This window comes from Protomyctophum bolini, assembly GCF_963924005.1.
Source record: "Protomyctophum bolini genome assembly, chromosome: 12".
Classification (NCBI taxonomy): domain Eukaryota; kingdom Metazoa; phylum Chordata; class Actinopteri; order Myctophiformes; family Myctophidae; genus Protomyctophum; species Protomyctophum bolini.
Window position 1 is genome coordinate 39,301,979 of NC_137873.1, and position 17,276 is coordinate 39,319,254.

A 17,276-nucleotide genomic window follows, 5' to 3' on the forward strand; every position below is an offset into this window, starting at 1 on the left:
ACTCAAGTCAAGTACTAAACACCTCAACAGTGTATACTTAAGTGCAGTACTTAAGTAAATGTACTTAGTTACTTTCCACCACTGGTTAAATAAAGTGAATGCTAATGGCAACATAATTAAGCTACAGTATAGCCTACAGAGGAAATGAAGATGCTATGAGAGAGGAGGGCTCGGCACTCCGTCTTGTGTGTGAGCACACGACATCTTTGTCGCACGCACGCACGCACACACACACACGCACACACACACACACACACACACAATACACAATCAGACATGATTTATGCCACCTCCTATACACACATTCCCTGATAGAGAATAGGGCGAAACGCATGAGTCCCCTGCATTAAACGCTGCAGTCGTGGTTTGTTTCTGGCATATAACACGTTCTGGCTCACAGACCCTGCACATTTAGCACATGTCTGTAGGGTCAGTTATTATTAGGTCAGTGGTTCCCAATCCTTTCAGCTCTGTGGCCCAAAAACTGAAATGAGAAACGTTTCCCCCCAGGGACCGAAACTATGGTGAAAATAGCAGATATATACGTAGAAGAGCGGCTACTTCTTCGATATTTGTTCTAATTCATGGAATTTCTTCGATTTGTCTTTCATTTCTTCATATAGTCTATACTTGCCAGCCCATATAGAGCCCCATTGTTTGTTTTTAAATGAAGTTGTGATTTTTATTATTTTATTGTAAAGCACTTTGGTACAACTAGTTGTTATTTAAATGTGCTATAGAAATAAAGATGGTATGGTATGGTATGGTATTGTGAAGCTGAACATGTTGAGTACACCAAGGTTTTAAATGTTGAGTATGGGTCCCCCCGGCATGTAGAAACTGCCGGATGCTAACATGCATAATGTTGAGCAAATTTGTATTGGCATATGTGACCAATATATACCATTAACAACCTATATAAGGCAGAATATTCAACATTTCATCGTGCTTTATGTGTAGCATGTGACATGTAGGGTTTTCATGATGCTGAAGAAAACCACTCATTGGGCTAAAAAATGCCCATTGCCGTCACCTCAAATGATCTCAGCACAACTGGGCAAGTTGGGCATGGCCGTTACTAAAGGAAAGGACGGTGAACTCCGTCCTGGGCGATTGCATGGGGTGTTGGTTAATGATTACCGGTATATCTGGTTTCAGTAATTTATTCATGATGAATTTTCCCCGATTACTATACAAGGTTACGCCTTTATAGCACAGGCTGCCTCTTCACATACTAGAGCATGTCTGAAACAAATGTCAGAGCTGAAATCGACATTGAACTGTGAATATGAAATAAATGCCCAAACATGTGAGCTATAGGTGTGATGTTAGAGACCCACAGAAGTGAACCTTTTTCAAGCCTCTTTTCTCAACTCGCTGTTTCTCTGCAAGACATTATTACTCTATAAGCCATATCTCCCAAACTGGTGGGTCAAACTGAACAACCAATATGTCAATTTGAAGCTATATGATTCCCAGCTTTCAATTTTTTTCACATATTGTAGCGGTCAATGTGTAGAGACATGGCCAAAGCGTTTCCCCCTGGGGGTAACCCCCCCTGCAGCCCAACCCCTAAAAATGTTGAGAACCCCTGCGGCTGTTCGGTGACGCATGGCCTGCAAGAACCCTATAACGATGGCCAGAAACTTAGGCGTATAAGGACAAGATTGTTAACGGCATCCCTTTCTTCCTCCTCCTCCTCCTCCTCCCGCCCATCCATCCTGTTCATTATGTTATTGGAACAAGCTGTCACGGGCGTTCTCCATTTACCTCCTTTCCGGGCGCTCCTATGTGGTCCCCGACCACAGCCACGACAACACGGCCGTTTGGCTCTGATCGATCATCATGTAATTACTCACAGCGGCGGCAGAGGGATAAGGACCGGCGCCGTACGCTGTACGCCGCGTCTCATTTTTCAGGAGCGTCGTGTTCCTGGCGATGTTTAACCCATTCTGACCTGAGATCAGATTCATACGAGGTTTCCACTGGACACACACTGGTCTGATGAACACATTCTGACCTGAGATCAGATTATAAAAATGTCAGTCGTTCTTCGATTTTTCAAAAATAGCAGACCTACAAGCTCGTAGCGCGCCACTCGGTGGCGCGCTACGAGCTTGTAGATCTGCTATTTTTCAATAGCTAAAGCATAACATGATGCTAAACACCAAAATGGGTTCCCGTTCAGAATGGGATATATATATATATATATATATATATACGGAAACACGTCCGTGGATGCAGATTAGAGCTAAACGATGATAGATGGCAGTTGGCTTTCATAGAGCTGACTGTAATTTAAAAAAAGTCCCCGCTCTAACATGATGAGGCTGACAGAACCGCCGTGATTTGCCAAAGTACGCTCCGCCTCGTGCCAGAAAACTTCACCCAGCATATATACTGTAAGTGCTCGGAGCAATAACCATCAGTGGTGGCAAAAAGTACTCCATTTTCTTTTAACTTATACTGTAAGTAAAAGTATCTGCAATGTACAAAGAAAATCCCCTCATACTACAAGTAAACGTCCGGAATTCAAAATGTATACTTGAGGAAAAGTATAGTAAGTAATCTGTAATTAGCCGTCGACCCCCATGTGAAAATATGTTGTTCCAGGGACGCCTCCAAGAAGCAAAGATTTTAGTAACATAAACTTGCGCTCTGAAAGAATATTATATTCAAAGATTTGTGCCACATTTTCAGGATTTTTCCTGAGACCTTGACGGCGCATGTTGCAGAACATTCACAGCTCAGAGTTCTGTCTTTAATTCTCCACAAATCTCTGTGATTGTAATTTCCATATAATCAGCAGAGTGTCAATTCATTGTGCCCATTGTGTCTAGTCAAAGATTGATTCATTTGTGCAGCGCGTTGTGCACGATTCCATTTGCTCATTCAGTTTCATCCATCCATTTCCTGCAACTATTTAATGGGTTGCAAAAATGAAACGTTCCCCATATTCAGTAACACATGATGATACTTGTGTCAACCATATGTGGTTTTATTTAAAGGTAATTAAAGGGAGCAACAGGTGTCATTTCCAATGTCATTCCGCCTCCGCTCCGTGCAAGACTGTTTCATTAATCCGATTCCCGAACTTTCCCTTTTTGCTTGATTCCGTTTTGTAGAGAGACAATACAATCACCATCTGAAACTGGACCTTTATAGATTACACAGAACGTAAACAATGTTGGGGCGGAAGTTGCAGGATTTTAGCGGAAGTATAATATCGCCCATGGAAATGACGTTGATGCTTTACAAATCAGTTTACATTCTCCGCGAATGAAACAAAGTGTTGTGATTGGTCGGGGAAAATATCGTATCCAGGGGAAATACATCTGACGGATGTTCCGGAGGTTACGTCCTAGTGGAAGTCTATAGAGCTAATGGAGAGGAAACAGAACCATGGGCTATGATGACTATATCTCAGAATCGTCTTGCTGTCATTCAAACCTATACCGTTCTCTAAAGTTTACTATACGGCCTACAAAGCGTGGTAATAAAGGTCCTTAATGGCGCTGATTATGAGTGTATTTAATACGGTGAAGGGGATTAGCATCATTGTGGACTGCACTAATCCTTAACCTTTGGTCCTGTTCTTCTCATGGAAGCCATGTTCTAGTACAGTGTATGCGCGGGGCGATAGCGCCACAGGACCAGACTTGGTACATTTCCATTAAGGGGGGGCTCGTCCTACTTCATTCCCACCACCAGCACATTTAACCCATTCTGAACGGGAACCCGTTTTGGTGTTAGCATCATGTTATGCTTTAGCTATTGAAAAATAGCAGATCTACAAGCTCATAGCGCGCCACCGAGTGGCGCGTTACGAGCTTGTAGGTCTGCTATTTTTTGAAAAATCGAAGAACGACTGACATTTTTTTAATCTGATCTCAGGTCAGAATGGGTTAATCAGACCAGTGTGTGTCCAGTGGAAACCTCGTATGAATCTGATCTCAGGTCAGAATGGGTTAAAGGCATTAGAGATGCTTTGTCAAGCCTAATAAAAAAAGAGCTAGCAGTGCTATATCAAACACCCCCGCCTTGTTTCGGGAAAGGAGGTTGAGAAAGAAGGGAGGAGAAAAAAAAAAAGCACTGTTCCGTGTGAAGTTCTCGCAGGCCATTATGATAATCTGCCCGTTGGGGTCTCAGTGGGGCAGACGGCCACACAGACAGACAGGCAGGCAGACGGAAGGCCTGGGGACGGAGTGACTGTTCCTAACCCCTGCGTTCAGACCAGCGGTTGTACATTCTCTTATTTCTGCATGAAGCCCATGCATGCATGGATGAACGCCCAAACCCAACCAACCGATATCACATCATCCAGTTTGGCCTGCATGGAACTGTGTTTCTTTTTGTGGTTTTTGAGTGGTCAGTGTATAACCACTCCCTTACGGAGCTGTGTGTGTAGTGGGTGGCTGGCTGGGTTTGAGCACGAAAACAACATGGTTGTTTTTCACCACATGTTAACTGTATATATTATACAGGTGTGTATTATACGGGTGTGCCCGTACAGTACAGTGACAGGACAGTACAGTACAGTACAGTAGAGGGACTGCCACACGGTAACTCTGTAATTTTTCAACCATTTTGGACACTGGGCGGCACGCCGGAACCGGCCCATGCAGCCCCCTGGGGGTCTGGTCTGGTACTTTTCCGTATACTGTAACACAAATATGTTTAGTATAGACACTAAAAGCTGTAGAGAAAGATAATAGAGAATATGGGTTTGGGCAACAGAGTAGACAATAGTTTAATTTGGTTACTTAAAAAAAAATAACTAGGATATGGAAATGAGGTCAAATTAGAAAAGTTCTCAGTGGCTGCTGAAAAAGCTGTTGTATAATTAGGGTATGACGAATCCTGCCATCACAAGTGGAGGAAGTTGCTAGTTGTATTGGCTATAACCTACTTGGTGTATAATATTGACCTACACAGAACATGTCTAGCATTCAGAAGTTTTGAATGCTATATCTATTCAAAATAGTATATTTGCATTGCTCTGGAAGCCTCTCTATTCTATGATTATGAATGATCATTACCTGTATGCAATTGTTTTATCTGACTAGACAACATTGTCATGTAATCTCAGCATCTAACTATATATAAATGTGCTTGAGTTGTCCAGAAACACCACAAAAAGGCTCTGGTCAGGCTCTGCCTGCAGTGGGCCTAATGAGGACAACTCCTCTCACCTGTGCAACTTCCAGCCTCTGCCTCAGCCAATTGATTACTTAATCAGTCCACTTTTCACAGTCAGTTTGCAAATTCAGACACAGGCAGACAGACGGATACAGAGATCTCCACGTGGGACACAGACAGACAGTTAAAATGGGTGCTATGACAATGGGTATTGCATACTACAGAGACCTCCATATACAGTATGGCTGCACAAAAGGGACACAGACACAGACAACGGGTATTATTAGGTTCCCAAGTTGCATCGTTCCAAAGTACTGTAGGCTGGTACGTACAGGTCTAATCATTGTAAATGAGGGTCTGCCTCAATAGGGACCTCAGACTCACGGAAACTTTAACTGAAGGTTAAATGAATGAATGAATGAATGACATATTCACATTATTTAAATGTCCAGCTTTTCAAATGATCTGTTGCCCTGCCATATGAATGAATAGTTTATTTTCATCTTTTTCAGAGAGACGTTACAAATTAAACAGTACTTTTAAGGTGATCGAAAAGGTATAGGCGGAAGCTTATAGCTTATTAGTGCCTATCCTTATCACAATGTATTCCAAGATACTAATGTGAATATAATACAGTACATAACAACCTAAAAACAAACTAAATATGACGTTGACATACATTTCAATCCAACGTTATGGTTAGGAAAAAACCCAAGTATATTTTGTATTAAAGCTGCTATATAAGCAATAATATCACATTTTTAATTACCTTTTAATTTTTATTTTTGGGGGTATTCAGACAGCCAGCAATGGGTATAGAACGCTCCCCAAAATAATTAAGTCTCTGTGACACATCTAGGGGCCGCAATTGGCATTCAAAGATTCTCTTAGAAGCTTTGTCTCAGAAAAGAGCTATATAAGTTTGAGATATTTGTCGATTTGCCTGTTTGCTTCCTGATTGGTTATAGTCATTGCGACCGTTTTTTTTTCCCGACCAAAGACAAAGCTTCTAGGAACATCTTTGAATGCAGATTGCGGCCTGTAGATGTGTCGCAGATACTACACTTTTTTGGGAGCGTTTTGGCTGCTGGCTGTCTGAATCCCAAAAAATAAATAAAAAGAAAAGGTCATTAACATTTTGACATATTATTGCTTATAGCAGCTTTAACTCTATGGCAGATTCAGGTCAAATCAATGTAGTTGTTATGCTCTGCTATGGCAGAATGCAGTTTTTGAATGATTTATTGAAAGTTCTCTGTTGTGAATGTGCGACAACGAAAGACCTTCGGAGAAAGCTTGACTTTGCCTGCAGCTTCCAGGAAAAAGAATGAAACCGAGTCGATAAAAATGTTTAGTTTTCGGGTTGAGAAGCCATTTTAAATGATTTCATTATGATACAATACTATATGGAGTCTGTAACAAAGAGGCGGAATCATCCTTTTTTCATTTAGAAAAATGGAATCCTATCCTATTTTGTGTCTCTCTGGCAGGCTTTGATTTAGAAAAATGGAGAAACGATCCTGTTTTGTCTCTCTCTGGCATGCTTTGATTTAAGAAGTTCCACTGACTACGACGTCCTCTCGGTTCTCCACGCCCCGCTTGTCCCCGTATATATCTGCAGGGAAATGCGTTCCTCCTCCTCCGACAGGGAAACAGGGTCACGGCCAGCATGAATCATTCAGATCTAAATTTTTTGCAGTGCAAAGATTCCATTTTTTCGGGGCACTTATGTATGTCCGCTATTAGTTATATGGTTTTTTATTATTTATACATATGTGGCCCATTCATAATTGATGTGTTTTGGCCAGTTCAGTCTTGATGGCACGACGTACCCCTCTTTGGCGATATTATAAGAGGATGCACGCAACGCAATGTGCTCGCTATACACGATATACACGAGGAAATACGACGAAGACATTTTTCAGTTTGTTTTATTTAAACTTATATGGTTTTTGTTTCTGCTTTTCAGCACAACCACTTTGAGGGCCATCGTGGGCATCATGTACAAGTGTACAGTTTAATAATAAAGCATATATATATATATATACATATCTACACACCCTCCGCCAACCTGGGGAGAGCAACGGACTTGAACTCATGCTTCCTTCATGCCTGAGTGTCCAAGTTGCTCCTTTACTTAGACTTTTTTTTCTTAAAAGCCTTTAGAAAAGTCTCTCTGTGGTCCTAAATAAAACAAACCCTTTTCCCCTTCTCCAGGCCAACACGGACCAGAGGAAGCTGAGCCATGCGGGATCCAAGCCCTCCCTCTACGAGAGCAGCAGCGGGCGCCTCCCTCAGATAGCCATGAACACCTGCAAGTACAATGGGGGCGTGGTGAGACCCCTGGCGGGGGGCGGCGGCGGCGGCGGGGATCGATGCGGCGGCGGCAGCCTGGCGTCCTCGTCGCGGCGCCACCTGGAGCTGGACTCGGAGACGCAGCCGCTGCAGACGCTGCACAGCTCGGGCCTGGAGGTGGTGGTGTCCAAGGGGGGCGGAGGGAATGGGAACGGCGGAGACGACCCGAGCAAGGCGTCCAACGAGAGCCTCGTCCAGCGGGAGGGCAGCGGAGGGAGCAACGGCGGCGGCGTTGGCGGAGGAGGGCCGGGCAAGAAGAAACAGGACATCGGCTACAAGCTGGGCCACCGGAGGGCGCTGTTCGAGAAGCGCAAGAGGCTGAGCGACTACGCGCTCATCTTCGGGATGTTCGGGATCGTCGTCATGGTGACGGAGACGGAACTGTCGTGGGGGGTTTATACAAAGGTGGGGGCCGGGGGGACGCAGTGGTGGTGTTGTTGTTGTTGTTGTTGTTGTTGTTGTTGTCTTTTGGCAGCAATTTTTAGATTTTTTGATTTTTTTTGTCGTAGTCTCTTGAATGCGTTTTCATTTCGTTTTAGTCGCATTTTAGTCGCCCGGAATGTTTTAGCGTCAGTGGTGTTTCAGTCGACTAAACGTCGTAAGATTTTGGTCGACTAAATCTATACGGTTGATCTAGTCGACTGAAATGTATTGCGGTGGGCCTTGATGCCGTCGTAATGACGTGTTTTTACACATAGCAGACCTATACAAGCTCACAAGCTTGAGCTTGCAGATCTGCTATTTTCAGCAAGCAACCAAAGTGTAAAATGACTGGATCTCTTGTCCACTAGTAGTCCCTTCCTAACATTTTAGTCAAGTTTTAACTGTCAGTATAGTTAGTCTTAGTTTTAGTCATCATCAGCTTAGTTTCCATTTAGTTTCCATTTAGTTTCCATTTAGTTTCCATTTAGTTTCCATTTAGTTTCCATTTAGTTTTCGTCAGTGAAAAAAAAGGTATAGTCGACGGACATTTTTCATCTTAGTTTCAGTCGACGAAAACAACAGTGGTGGGACGACACGTCGGGGGGGGGGAGGGGGGGGGGGGTCTTCTTCTTCTTCTCGGAGCATGGCCGCGGTTCTCAAAAGCGTTTTGAACCCCCAAATTGATATGTATTTGGCCCGCCGCGGACCCCCACGCTCCCCATCTGAATACTTACAAGAATTTAAAAAGAAATAGAGCAGATATAGAGCATACATGCATGGGCAACTGGTGGCCTGGGGGGGGGCACATGCGGCCCCCACCTTCACTTAATGCGGCCCGCAGGTTAATATCAGAATATTGATATGTTGTGTTTCCTCAGCTGTTACAATTCCAAACATGACCCGCTTTAATTATTTCAGTCTGAATGACTATAGTATTATTGTCTTTTATTATATCCAATGTAAAAATTGTCCATTCATCGTCAATGGCATTTAATGTTTGTGTCAGGACAAAGTTTGCAGTGTGTGCGTGCGTGCGTGCGTGCGTGGGCGTATGTGCATCGTTATCGCTGATGCCGATCTTTACTACATGAAACAGGACATTCGTTATGTCGTGATGAAAGAGTTTGCGTCGGGGATGAATTGTCTGCTGCTTTCTGAATAGCCGTTTAAAAAAGGGAAAAGTCACGATTCCACTGTGTGTGTGCAGTGTGCAACTGTTATACAATGTTCTGTTTTGTAACAACTCCACATAGTTGTTGCCTGCAGGCATTTGTGAAGAGAGAGAGAGAGAGAGAGAGAGAGAGAGAGAGAGAGTTGTTCTGGTTATATTCAAGTAGCATGCTTTCTTCATGATGAGCCTAAGGTTGGCGTTTATGACCAAAGGGTTTGGTTCTGTGTCAGACCCCTTTGAAGCCAACAGCTAAGAAGCACCAGCAAGAGAGAGAGAGAGAGAGAGAGAGAGAGAGAGAGAGAGAGAGAGAGAGAGAGAGAGAGAGGGGGGGGAGAGGAATAAAAGGATTAAAATTAGGAGGAAAGAATGTCAGATCCCCCGAAAGAACAATCCCACATGGTTAAGTGAGCAGCCCGGAGAGTCATGTGGGATCTCAGCGGTGTAGTTTGGTTTTCAGGGACTTGGAGACCCTGCAGTCTCCGCTCCTTGACCTGTCATTGTCCCCCGTCCCCCTGTCCGTCCCCCCGGCCGTCCCCCTGTCCGTCCCCCACCCCCTATAGTGTCAGCCCAATCAATTCCATCAGGTCGGGGGTATTCTGGAAGAGAACATCGTTCACTGGGCTATTGTTTACTATAAGCTATTTACCCGAGAGCTGACATTGCAGGTACACACAAGCGGTTAGCCGTATATACAGTACGAGATGGAACAGGTCAAACCGGGTTTATTTTTTATTTTGTTAAAGTGGCTGAATTACTCTTCTTGCTCCCCTCCTGTGAGACGGTAGCATCTCATCTACTGTCTGCATATAAAAATTATATATGCCATTAAATATGGGGTCCGTAGACTAATGCATGTCAAACTGGGGAGGGGGGGGGGTCCTTGAAATTAAACGGGTTGAGAATCACTGCTAGAGCCGTAGAAATCTTCTCTTATGGGAGGGGGGGGGTCTTTTCAAATGGGGGTCAGCGGGCTAATTAGTGTCAATTTGGGGGTCCTTGACGTGAAAAAGTTTGGGAACCTGCACTGTTTTAACCCATTCTGGGCGGGAAGAAGCCATTTTGGGGTTCTGTACAGTATGTAGAATCGGCCTCAGGCCTTAAAGGTAGAGTAAGTGATTTCACTCAAAAAACCTTAGGTTTCGTTTTTGGCTGTGGGACCTAAGCCTTCGTCCAATCAGGATAGAGAGCCAAAAACGAAACCTAAGGTGTTTTGACCCCCAAGGGTTAACTGGGGACAGGGAGGAACTCCTTATATGGTCAGCACACTCTATAGTAGAGAGGATTATCACAACAAAACAAAAAAATAAGTGATATTTTAATTAAGTGAAATCACTTACTCTACCTTTAAAATGGGTTAACTAACCCACCATGCCGAATAAATAGAAATGACCTCCTCTCACACGTGAAGACATGCATGGCTGCCGGGGCAAAACGACAACAGTCATTGTTTTCAGTCTCGTATATATATACGCGGAGGAATCTCGCAACGTGCACGTGAGCGTGAGCACTCTAGACACGACCACCCAGTATATATATACCGTTCTCTGAGCCGGGAGACACGTTAAGAAGTGTGCCGTGCAATCAGGGGGAAAAAAAACATCCTTGAACCCCCGGCAGGTGGATTAACCCATTCTGACCTGAGATCAGATTCATACGAGGTTTCCACTGGACACACACTGGTCTGATTGACCCATTCTGACCTGAGATCAGATTCTAAAAATGTCAGTCGTTCTTCGATTTTTTTCAAAAATAGCAGACCTACAAGCTCGTAGCGCGCCACTCGGTGGCGCGCTATGAGCTTGTAGATCTGCTATTTTTCATTAGCTAAAGCATAACATGATGCTAACACCAAAGGGTTCCCGTTCAGAATGGGTTAATTGGGTTTATACTCAATGTTATTTCCACCGGGGACTTCTTCTCTCCGAAAACCAATCTCAGACATTAGAGCGTCTTGAAAGAGAGAGAGAGAGAGAGAGAGAGAGGGTCCTGCATGCGCATGTGGACCTCCAGGGGCAAAGCAATCTAGTTGATTGCTAAAAATACATTGGCTAATTTGGGACTATATGTCTTGTTACGGTTGTGTATCGGGTCTGCACGGCACGCGCGTCAGACTGTCTGTGTGTCCGTCCGTCCGACCGTCCAACCGCCCGTCTTCACTCTTCTTCAACGTGGCCATGCATGGCTTGCCGGTGGCCATTTTTGACAAAATTCCCATTTTTTTTGCCACGGAACATACAAAAATGAGTGGACGATAATATTACCAGAAACACGAGACATGGCCAAAGCATTTCCGGGCGGGTGGGGGTCCCCCGAACCAAAATCCTTTTAGAACCACTGCTACTGTATATTAAAGCAAACCTTGGAGACTTGTGTTTATGATCAAAATAAGAACATTATAATGGTGTGTAAAAACAAATCACAAACATTTGCCACATTTGGACATGTTTGTCCATGTACAGCACTGTTGTTTTCGTCTACTATAATACTATGACGAAATAATATGTTCATCGACTACCTTTTTTCACTGACAAAAACTACATAAAACTAAATAAAAACTATAAGCCGTGATGACTAAAACTAAATTATACTGACAATTTCGTCAACAAATAAAAGCCTGACTAAAATGTTAGGAAGGGACAAGAGATCCAGTATACGTCATTTTACACTTGGTTGCATGCTGAAAATAGACGATCTACAAGCTTGTAGATCGGCTATTTTCAGTGTGAAAAACAGTCGTTATACGATGGCATCAAACACCCGCCAAAACAGTTTTAGTCGACTTAAAATCAACTGTAGATTTAGTCGACTAAAATCTCATGATATTTAGTCGACTACAACTAGACTACCGTACAAACATTCCAGGTGACTAAAATGTGACCGAAACCAAATGAAAACTATTGAAGAGACAATGACTAAAAACTATAAAATCAAAATGTGCTACCTATAAAAACAACACTGTATGTTGGACTATATATAATGTCTGCAAGTCCCCCTCACCTGTCCCTGTCTATACGTGACATCCCAGTGGATATAAAGTATATCCATCACACACGCCACGATTACGAGAGATGATTCATCCATCATGATTCGACCTTCATCATCCGTCGTGTTTTTGTCGTCGTGTTGTCGTCGGATGTCACGATTTATTTATTTTTTAACAGCGCCGGCCCTCTTCCTGTCATTAGCCTATCACTGTAGAGAGCTGTGGTTTATCTCTTTTACTCCGCAGCTGTTAAATTGATTTATCTCAAATGGCATTTTTGCCAACAGAGAGAGAGTGGGGGGGGAGGGGAGGGGAGGGGAGGGGAGGGGCGGTGACTCAAGTATATAGTACGGTCCTCGTTACCAAGATATATGGCCCCCAATGTATTTACACACACACACACATACGCGGAACCATGTGCGTACACACAAACCCACACACACGCGCAGTCGCGCACGTACATACGCACGCACGCACGCACACACACACACCACACACAACAGTGCATCGGGTCACCTCCTGCTAATGCTAGCCTTGTGTTTTTCTGTGCCTATAACCCCCCCCCTCTTAGTGGTATATAGGGTTGATTAATTGGTAGTTTAGATGCGTTGGAACGAGAGCACGTACTTTACACAAGTAGATCATCTCCAGTTGCACCTCCAACCCCCGCATGGACCTCCATGCAGCTGTATATATATATATATATATATATATATATATATATATATATATATATATATATACTTTACATATTGTTAAGCAACAAACCGCATTCTCATTGCTGTTGTTTGCGTGTTAAAACCCCATTATCTGCTGCTCTTAAGAGGCTTGAGGCTAATAATAAGTGGTGTAATAGCGCGCGCATGTTTGTGTGTGTGTGTGTGTGTGTGTGTGTGTGTGTGTGTGTGTGCGTGCGTGCAATCAGCATGTGCACTGGTTGTATAGTGATTCTCAGTGTATATGGGAGGGGGGTGGAGCACCATTCACAAATCTTCACCATAGAGCGTCGCTGTCCCGCCCCCTTTCATGACGACGCCCAGGCCCAGGAAATGATTCCCCATGCATTTTTCCCCCATAGACATTTCAAAATGTATTTATTTAAAGACCTTTTAAGCGTCGTATACAAAGCCAACTGGAGTCGTGACAAGTCATGACAACAAACACAATATTTTGGACCAAACAAATAATTACAAACAAGAAAAGAAGTGTTGTAACCTGCCGTTTTCTTCTTCTTTCTAATTATTTGTTCGGCCCGAAATGTCTTGTTTGTTGTCATGATTTGTCACAAATCCAGTTGGCTTTGTATACGACGCTTAAAAAGGTCTTTAAATAAATACTTTTTGAAATGTCTATGAGGAAACTGAACAGGGAATCAGTTCCTGGGCCCTGGTATAGGGGGGCGGGACTGCGACGCTCTATTACGTAAATACAACTATAGAACATATACTGTAGGCTACTGCAAAAAACGTTTAAAATATGGAGAATTTGGACCTTTAAATGCAAAGGGATGCGGGTGGCAACTATGACCATCCCTCCGATTCCCGCCATGGGACTCCAAATGACGATCTGTATAATGCTAATATTTTGAACACAAATCTTGAACGGGGGTCCCTCCCTCCCCGGCACAAAATATTTTCGTATGGGGGGTCTGTCTGTGGCCTACTTGTTCATTTGGCACTCCTTGACATGAAAAGGTTACACTGCAGGTATATATTGCATCGATAACATTGTGTTTGTCATTTCCGTTTATTTTTGTTCTATACATTACATACATACATCCTATATCTACATACGGTATTCTGTAAGTGGGTTATATTCAGTGGGATGTGATGCTGTTCAAACATTTCAATTTGACTGTATTTTTAAACTGCTTCTTCTTTGTCCTCCTTCTTTGTCTCTCATCATGTAGGAATCTTCGTACTCATTTGCACTGAAATGCCTTATCAGCCTTTCCACTGTTATATTGCTTGGTCTTATAATAATGTACCATGCCCGGGAAATACAGGTGAGTCTGTTGCACGCACACGCACACATGCACGCTCACACATGCACAGTTGCTCACACACTCTAGTATAGGGTATATAATGCATGTAAAAGTTTTAACCCATTCTGACCTGAGATCAGATTCATACGAGGTTTCCACTGGACACACACTGGTCTGATTAACCCATTCTGACCTGAGATCAGATTCTAAAAATGTCAGTCGCTCTTCGATTTTTCTAAAATAGCAGACCTACAAGCTCGTAGCGCGCCACTCGGTGGCGCGCTATGAGCTTGTAGATCTGCTATTTTTCAATAGCTAAAGCATAACATGATGCTAACACCAAAATGGGTGCCCGGTCAGAATGGGTTAATGATTTTAAGAACCAGGAGGAGCCATTGTCAACCGTGTAAACAGGTTAACCAATAGGATATATTATAATGCACAGCCATTTCGGTATGAACTCTTCCCACTTCTCCAGGTGTGCTGTATCAATGCTACTAATTAAGCCTCTGTTCCATTTAGTGTACAACGTGGTTCTCAAACTTCATAGCTGAACCTATAGTTATCGAAGTAAGGAAGGGGTTATACGACTAGGAAGAGTTAAGGGACTTTCAAATCAACTTTTAAGCCATTTTGGGCCGGAATCCCTGTTGGCGTTTCAAGCATTATAATATATCATTGAAGTTTTTTTGTTGGAAAAATCGTGAAAATTTAGTGCAAATCTTTGAATATATATTTCTTTCAGAGCAAATGTTTTTAACTCAAATCTTTGCTTCTGGGGGGCGGAGGGGGGTCGCTGGAATAACATATTTTGAAAACCATGCACTGACATAGAAGCGTATAGGTTTTTTTCAGAAAACTGTCAGGATTTATAGAAAGACATTTTGTAGAATCGTCCTCAGGTCTATAAATGGTCTATAAACAAACAAACAAACAAACAAACAAAAAAAACTTTTTCCACCTAATTTCCGTTGAGTCTTTTAAATCACAACTTAAAACATTTTTATATTCACAAGCTTTTTCAACACCGACATGATCCTGCACCTTTTCTTTTAGACTATTCTGTCCTATTTTTCTGTTGTTTTATTATTGACGTCTTCTGCACTGTATTATATTGTATTGTATTGTATTGTATTTGTGAAGCACTTTGGTACAATGAGAGTTGTTTTTAAATGTGCTATATAAATAAATTTGATTTGATTTGATTTGATAATTTTGCCCCCCCCCCCCCCCCACCATAGCTCTTCATGGTGGACAACGGCGCCGACGACTGGCGCATCGCCATGACGTACGAGCGCATCTTCTTCATCGTGCTGGAGCTGCTGGTGTGCGCCATCCACCCCATCCCGGGCCAGTACGTGTTCACGTGGACGGCGCGCCTGGCCTTCACCTACACGCCGTCGGTGGCCGACGCGGACGTGGACATCATCCTGTCCATCCCCATGTTCCTGCGCCTCTACCTGATCGGCCGCGTCATGCTGCTGCACAGCAAGCTCTTCACGGACGCCTCGTCGCGCTCCATCGGCGCGCTCAACAAGATCAACTTCAACACGCGCTTCGTGATGAAGACGCTCATGACCATCTGCCCCGGCACCGTGCTGCTGGTGTTCAGCATCTCCTCGTGGATCATCGCCGCGTGGACCGTGCGCGTCTGCGAGAGGTGAGTGCCGTGCGTGGGGTTTACATGAAGGTGATGTACACTACAGTATAAATGTTGAGGAGGGGACTTGAATGGGGTATGTTAGTTAGTTAGTTAGTTTCATTTATTGTCCACGTGTGGAAATTCGTCTTCGGTCTCAAACAGTAAAAAACAAACGGTTATACAACAACAGCAACAACACTTAACACAATTATTTTCTCATGGCAAAAAAGTGCAGGACAAACAGTGGCAGATACATTGGAAAAACAAACAAATCTAGCGAGACATGGTATCATTTAGTGCCTTAATGGCATTTGGTATGAAAGAATTTTTAAAAATGTTACGGTTAGCTCTTCATGGTACTTTGTACCGTCTACCAGAGGGAAGTAGTTGGAACTCCCTGCAGAGTGGATGAGAGGAGGTCGTTTGCTATCTTGATAGCTTTTTTACGAAGTACCTCCTTGTAGATATCTATCTATACAGCATATAATAATGCGGCCACCGCTTTCCCCGGTGATACCGATTAACCCATTCTGACCTGAGATCAGATTCATACGAGGTTTCCGCTGGACACACACTGGTCTGATTGACCCAATCTGTCCTGAGATCAGATTTCTAAAAACGTCAGTCGTTCTTCGATTTAAAAAAAATAGCAGACCTACAAGCTCGTAGCGCGCCACTCGGTGGCGCGCTATGAGCTTGTAGATCTGCTATTTTTCAATAGCTAAAGCATAACATGATGCTGCACCAAAATGGGTGCCCGGTCAGAATGGGTTAAGGCTCGCCGTTCCGTTTATAGTGTGTGCAGTGCGCCGCGGGGTCTCGAACTTTTTAATTTATTTCAAGGACCCACCATATAACTCTGAGAGTGGAAACAAATGGGACACGAACTATATGTCAATGACAGGCATGTTTTTAAAAATGCAATCTGTTCTTGTTCGCACAGACGACTCAGCTCGATCTCCTGGTCTCGGACAAAGACCGAGAGAGTTGAGAGAGTATAACTCAAGCACACAGAGCTTGGTTGGCGTCTGTCTTTGACTCGTCGGGCTCTCTGACAACAAATTGCCACTGCACCTTATTGGGGGAAAAAAACGGAATCCATTCTGTGTGGTTCAAGTCTAAACCTCAACAAGTCCCCGGGCTTCACGGTTAGAGTGGGTGACAACGTATAGTCACAAATAAGGAAGAGGTCACTTACTTGGGTTGTTGTCTTGGATATTATTGGATGTTATTAATTGGATAACAATTAAACTCATGGGTGGGGGGGGAAATGGCAATGAAAGTGATCTCGAAGGTCAACCAGAGAACTCGATTTTTGGGCCGGATATCCCCCTATATTATGTCAACAGCAGTGCTATGAGAGGACCTTGGCCGGTGCCCTCAACCAGTGCGACTTGGACTATGCTTCTATCTATCTATCTATCTATCTATCTATCTATCTATCTATCTATCTATCTATCTATCTATCTATCTACTTATCGGTAACACCTGTGAAAGAAGTATATAGGGGACGGGGCCCGAGTTCTTCCCAAAATGGGCGCGACGTGTGCATAGAGCCCATATCGAGAGAGAAAATGAA

At 43.5% G+C, this 17,276-nt stretch overlaps 1 protein-coding gene across 1 annotated transcript in view; it reads left to right on the top strand.

The window, feature by feature from the left end:
• LOC308326272 (uncharacterized protein) overlaps positions 1–15,719 on the top strand; it is a gene marked incomplete at both ends in the record, with an annotated part of 57,421 nt that extends 41,702 nt beyond the window's left edge. The window contains 3 exons of the mRNA XM_080779079.1: positions 7,357–7,899; positions 13,981–14,076; positions 15,297–15,719. Of these exons, the coding sequence (XP_080635205.1) occupies positions 7,357–7,899; positions 13,981–14,076; positions 15,297–15,719 (1,062 nt within the window). The remainder of the gene's footprint in view (positions 1–7,356; positions 7,900–13,980; positions 14,077–15,296) is intronic.
• Positions 15,720–17,276: the final 1,557 nt, after the last annotated feature.